The sequence below is a fragment of the Indicator indicator genome, chromosome 8, assembly GCF_027791375.1.
Source record: "Indicator indicator isolate 239-I01 chromosome 8, UM_Iind_1.1, whole genome shotgun sequence".
NCBI classification, from domain to species: domain Eukaryota; kingdom Metazoa; phylum Chordata; class Aves; order Piciformes; family Indicatoridae; genus Indicator; species Indicator indicator.
Window position 1 is genome coordinate 17,700,298 of NC_072017.1, and position 6,225 is coordinate 17,706,522.

At 47.3% G+C, this 6,225-nt stretch overlaps 1 protein-coding gene across 2 annotated transcripts in view; it reads right to left on the bottom strand.

Annotated features, from left to right (window-relative positions):
- The window catches only part of GALNT7 (polypeptide N-acetylgalactosaminyltransferase 7), a 62,143-nt gene extending 56,691 nt beyond the window's left edge, over positions 1-5,452 (bottom strand). For both annotated transcript variants that reach the window (XM_054383090.1, XM_054383091.1), the window contains exon 1: positions 5,327-5,452. In XM_054383090.1, the coding sequence (XP_054239065.1) occupies positions 5,327-5,452 (126 nt within the window). The remainder of the gene's footprint in view (positions 1-5,326) is intronic.
- Positions 5,453-6,225: the final 773 nt, after the last annotated feature.

Below are 6,225 nucleotides of genomic sequence, written 5' to 3' on the forward strand. Positions count from 1 at the left end.
CTGCTCTGCTCTCTCTAGAGTAGACATTGAATAGTCTTGAGATAACGAGTCATTTAACTTATTACAAGGGATCTTAGAAGAGTTCAATAAGGTTTAATACAATCTCTGCATGTATACATAAATTGTAGGAATTGTGTAGTCTTTTTACTTTTTCCATGTGTTCACATTATTTGCTTTGTCATTTATTCTGCAACATACATGGAAGCATTTGTCAAAAGAACTCACTTCTAATATGATAGGGATTGGGGTTTTGATACTCTCCCAAGGGTGACAAAATTTTTATAAGCTTTTTCGAAGCCTATTTAGACAAAAGCACACATTAAAAAAAATAGCATTCAGTATCAAAAAAAGTTTGGCCTATTACTTTTGCTAGCAACACTAAAGGTTACTGTAATAAAGAGGGGAAAAAGGAAGTGCTGCTTACTTCCTACAACATCAATACTCTGGCTATAGCAGTCCTTCCCTGTGCACAGATTTCAACTCAAACTTGAAAATAAAAATTTGCCAAGGCCTTCATTTCTACTGAGTGTCACACAAGGAACAGCGAGTTATTACAGCTTGGACTGTAGAAGGCAAGATGCCTACATCTAGTAGAAGGCAACATGCCTACATCTAGTAGAAGGCAACATGCCTACATCTACCTCTGCACCTGTATGGAGCTTTTCACACCCAGGTGATGAATGACTGTGTTAAGCTTTCAGACAATGCCAGAGTGGCAGAAGTGATGTAGTGCTCCCTTGCACAAGGTTTCACCCTGTAACTGGGTGAAAGGCAAATCAGCAAAAATGACTGACATAAAGGTAACTATACAAAGCAAGAGGAGTGAGATTATTTTCTATTTGATCACCTGTGTACCACAGTGCATCACAGTTTTACCAAACTCAGATAACTTGAAGTCCTTCACTACTGAAGACCACTCTCCCTGTAACATCATCAGATTTAGCATTTTCCTCTCTTTCCCACCTTTCCTCCACTAATGATATAAACTTCAAACTCCTGTGTCTTGGTTTCTCCTCTGAGCGTATTTCCCATCACTCCTTACGGTAAAGTGGAAACTTTCCGCTGGGACTTCCACTGCAAAGAATCTAATTTAAACTACAATAACACTTCAAGTTCAGTCTGCAACTTGTCATTAAGTTCTCAGTGACAATCCTGCCAAGGCGTACAGGATATTAGTGGTCTTTAAAGGGAGGGAGAAGGAGTGTCACCAGAAGGATCAGAAAATATCCATTCAGCTTTTCTTTTTTTTTTAAACTCCTCTGCCTCCACATCATAAATTCTCCACCTTCTAGTAGACACATGGGAACTGTAATGTTTAAACTTGGCGGCTGATGAGGGCCCACAGCCCCAGCTGCAAGTCAATCATCTGAACCAGAGGGACATGCCAGAATTGCCACATAGGAATGTGTCCAGGTGAGTTTTGAATGTGTCCAGAGAAGGAAACTCCACCACCTCTCTGGGCAGCCAGTGTTTTGTCACTCTCACAGTGACAAAGTTTTTCCTTATGTTTATGCAGAACCTCCTATGCTGCAGCTTGCACCTAGTGCCCCATGTCCTATCATTGGACATCACCAAGAAGAGCCTGGCTCTATCCTCCTGACACTCCCCTTCATGTATTTATAAACGTTAACGAGGTCACCCCTCAGTCTCCTCCAAGCTAAAGAGACCCAGCTCCCTCAGCCTTTCCTCAAAGGGAAGATGTTCCACTCCCTTAATCATCTTTGTGGCTCTATGCTGGAGTCTTTCATGCAGTTCCCTGTCCTCCTTCAACTGAAGGGCCCAGAACTGGACATAATACTCTGGATGTGGTCTCACCAGGGCAAAATAACCACACCCCTTCTAATACACCCCAGGATGCCATTGGCCTTCTTGGCCACAAGGGCAACTGCTGCTTCATGATCATCCTGTGGTCCACCAGGACCCCCAGGTCCCTCTCCTCTGTGCTGCTCTCCAACAAGTCAGTCTCTAACCTAAACTAGTACATGGGGTTGTTCTCTCCTAGATGCAAGACTACATTTGCCCTTGTTGTATTTTATTGAATTTCTCCCTGTCCAACTCTCCAGGTACCACTGAATGGCAGTACAGACTTCTGGTGTATCAGCCACCCCACCCAGTTGTGTGTCATCAGCGAACTCACAGTCATAAGCAAGACTGTCCCTACATAAATTGTTGGTACCTTTGTAATCCCTACTTATACAAAACCAGACACTCTTTTAAAGACTCTGATGGCAGCCCTTAATGTATATTCATTGTTTCTATTTGGTTTAGACTGGAAACTAAAAGCTCTTTAGGATAATGATTATTTTATTCTGTTTGGATATTTTTAGTAATTCAATAAATAAATACTTAATCTCTTCATCTGAATCCTGCAAGCACTGTTGTCATGCATAAGCAAAGTTACACAGTTGGGTTACTTGAGGAGCTTTGCCCTCACAACTTCTGAATGTGCTTTCTGTTAACATGTACATCTGTGGTAGTCTGCCAGAAAGGAAGATCTTCTCTTCAATTGTCTGTATTACTGTTACCATCTCTATGTTCTCTCATTTCCTTCCTAAACAGCCATTTCTCCACTTTCACTTTTTCTTTTAAAACTATCTGCACATTAATCAGCTGGCCTTTCCAAAAGATCTCTGAGGTCTTTTAACGTCAGTAGAAAACAATAAAAAATTATAATACCTGAAGGGAGAATACATGTAGTTATAACACTGCTAAAAGATTTTCAGTTTACCTATTCTTGTCTGCTGCTGTAAGCAAGAAAAGATTGGAGGTTATAAATATAAAAAGAACAATGCAGCATAACTTTTCATTTTTGCTTCTCTAATGCCTTGACGTTATTAAAAAGCGCCCAGGCTTACAGTGCAGAAAGGGAAAGAGTATTGCCTGAGGACAGCTATATAATGTTAAATTCTATTTTCAGCTGCTATTGTTTGAGGAGGAATTTTGTTTGCTGGCTAGAGCCTTCTGAACAAGCCCAGGGAGGAGGGTGTTGCACAGGAAGAATTATTCTATTATCTTTAGTTTAACAAACTTTAGCAACTAACAACCGAGCAAACACATTTCTATGACTCAATGAAGTGCAGATCAGTGCATTTCAGAAAAGCAGTTATGATAATCTCCTAGTTCCTTAAACTGCACCAACACACAGGCTGTTCTCAAGCATTGCAGGGCAAGTACCCCATGATACAAGCCCACCTCACGGGGTCAGCACTTCCTCACCTAGCAGGATGCACTGCCAGTGTCCCAGAAATATGCTGAAGCACTGCTAGTAGTGAGCTTACTCCCTACTGTTTAAGTAGTATTCCTCACCTGAGCAGCTTCTAAGGAGGAAAACAGTCCAAATCAAAACTTGAATTTAGTAGCAACAATACCATTTCCCAGAAAATGATGAAGCAGCAGCATGTGTTACCCGCTCTGATACATATGACAAGTAAACATCTGATCTAGCTAATGAACCAGATATTCTGTTTAGATTACATCTTTAACAGTGTTTACTTAATACAATTATATTTGTTCCTGACAAAGACTTGAATTATTTTCTGAGTTGACTGTCATGGTTATTTCCTCCTCCAGTCAAGGCAGGTGTAACCAAGACAGAATGCTGTTTCATCAGGGGCTAGACTGTACAAACTCTTTGGACTCTTACTGCCATGTAAATCAGCTAGGAAAGAGTTCTGAATTAGACCTTATACGTGAATGGAGGCAGGTATCAGGGTTCAGATCAAAAGTTTCTGTACGAAACCCTTCAGGCTCATGAGAAAGCACAGCATAATTCATTACAGCATCCAAATAAACTGCCAAGAGTACGCTGCAAGACTGCAATATTTCAGTTGTCACCTCAGAATAATCTCATGAACATGGTCACTGCACTACACAGCAATGCACCCATAACTAATTTTTTTTCAGAGGATGTCACTTTACAGATCTGTTATGCTTTCCTAAGCAGAAAAAGTAAACGGACTGGTTTTGACACAAAACATTTACTGTGTGACATTTTCTTGGGAAGTATGCAAACAAAAATCCTGAAGATTTCTCTGTACACAGAAAAATCCATGTTGTGTCTAGAAGAACAGATTACAGAAACTTCATCACTTAAACTATGTGTTTCCAAAAGAACCCCTATGGCCTATTAACTCAGCAGTAACTGCCAAGATACAGTAAACTGTAAAGGCTTCAGAAGACAGAGCATCTGCTCGAGGAATCCAAAGTAATTTCCAGTTTTCAAAATCGAGTTCTTTCAGCTTGCTTGCCTTCAATAATTATTCAAAGCAGCCCACCAAAAAGGACCAACATTGTTAGTGAACACATACTCAAGATAAAACAACTACGACTTCATCAAGGTTAAAATAATCTTGACTAATCTTACTTCAAGCAGATCTCATTAAGTCGAGATATGTTCCACAGTTCTAAAATACCTGATGAAAAAGGAAAAAGCACTTTGACTGCTTCTGAGACCCTGGTGTCAAGCGGTCAGATTATTCTCACCTGATTAATACAAGGCTACAGCAAGGCTTGCCCTACAGGTTCGTTTGTGTGACCTCCTGAGACATTTCTCAAGATGACCGTCCCTTTCAGCCCAATCACTGCACACTCTGTACAGTTCACCCTACCATTTCGGACTGAGATCTGCACCGCCAGCACCATCAGTCCAATGCCTTTTGCCTTTCCCTGGTGCTGGTCTTAAATTACCTATCTGATGCTTCTCCTTGACAAAACCTGCCAGTTAGTAAAACGTCAGGAGAGCGATCCATGGCAGTGGGGCAAGTGGGAGAGGGGGACACCTGCACCCTTTGTTGAAGCTCTGGGGCAGACCTTTGCAGGATAGTTACGTAGCAGTTATTTTAGGGATGGGAAAGCCCTCCCGAAGGGAGACAGAGACCCAGACGGTCTGGGTGCCCACGGAATCGCCGGCGGGGGGGGGGGGGGGGTGTCCCGGGTAGGGGCTCCGTCGGGGCACTGCCCAGACCACCATGCCGGCGGCGGGCACAAGCGGCGCGCAACCGGCCCGCCCCTAGCGGGTGGGAGTGTTGCGGCGGCCCCGCACCGGGTGGGGTGGCGCGGACCGGACACCCACCCGGCCTGGCCGCCGGGGCCCATCGTAGCCCGGCGCGGGAAGCCCCAGGCCGGTGCCGGGCCGCTGGATCCGGGGCAGAGCTGGAGCCGGCTCCGCCGCTCCGCTCTCCCCTCTCGGGCCTGTAGGCGCCGCAGGCCGCAGCCCGGGCAGCCGCCCCCCGCCCGCCCGCCCGCAGCCGGTCACAATCCCGGGCGGCGGCACCGCCACCAGCCTCCGTCCCGCCCGCCCCTCCAGCCAGCGCCGCGGCACACTTACCCGCGTCCGTCCCGGGAGAGCCGGTTCCTCGGTGCGGGGCGACAGCGAGGACCAGAGTAGCAGCAGCCCCAAAAAGCTGCCCGCCAGCAGCACGGCGCGCAGCAGGAAGCCCAGCTTCAGCCGCATCCTCCCGCCTGCCCGCCCTCTCCCTCCCGCCGCCGCGCACGCAGCGCCCGGCCCCGCGCACCGGCGGGCTTCCGCCCCCCGCCCGGCCCAGCACGGCCCCGCTGCCGCTGCTCTCCGACAGCCGCCCGCCTGCAGAGGTTTCCCCCCACCGCTGCTGCACGTACAAACTTTTTTTTTTTTTTAATTCCACCCCTCTCTTTTTTTTTCTTCTTTTTTACCTTTCCTCCCCCTGCTCTCCCCCAACCCGCCTCCTCTGGTTCCCCTCTCCTCCCCAGTAGGCTCCGCCGGTGCGGGCTGCCGTGCCTGTCTCCCTGCCCGCCTCCCCGCTGGGCGCAGCGGCCAGGGTGATGCGGAGCAGGAAGTAGCCGCCGCGGGAGCCGCCGTTCCACGTGGCCGCCTCTCACCGGGGCGGGGGCGCCTCTCACCGAACCCGGCTTCGGCGTCAGCCAGGCGTGTGCTCCCGCTGCACCTGCTGCAGCTTAGGTTACTGTTGGGGTTAACCGCGCCTGCACCCCACCTGGGAAATGGGAAGGAATGGGCGAGCTCCAGTGGGGGTTTGGCTTTTCTCAGCTGGGTGGGCAACCCCGCTCACACCCCGACTTGATAAAAATTAAGGTTGTCATAGGAGTAGGGGACCACAGGCCCATTAATTACCGTATGCAGCCCGGGAAAAGTACCATTGTAAAGTCAACAGATTTTTCTTGAGGGCAGCAGATTAAGAAGGAGATTTCAGAGATGTTATCGGCCCTTATCTTGTGTATTTTGGAACTCAT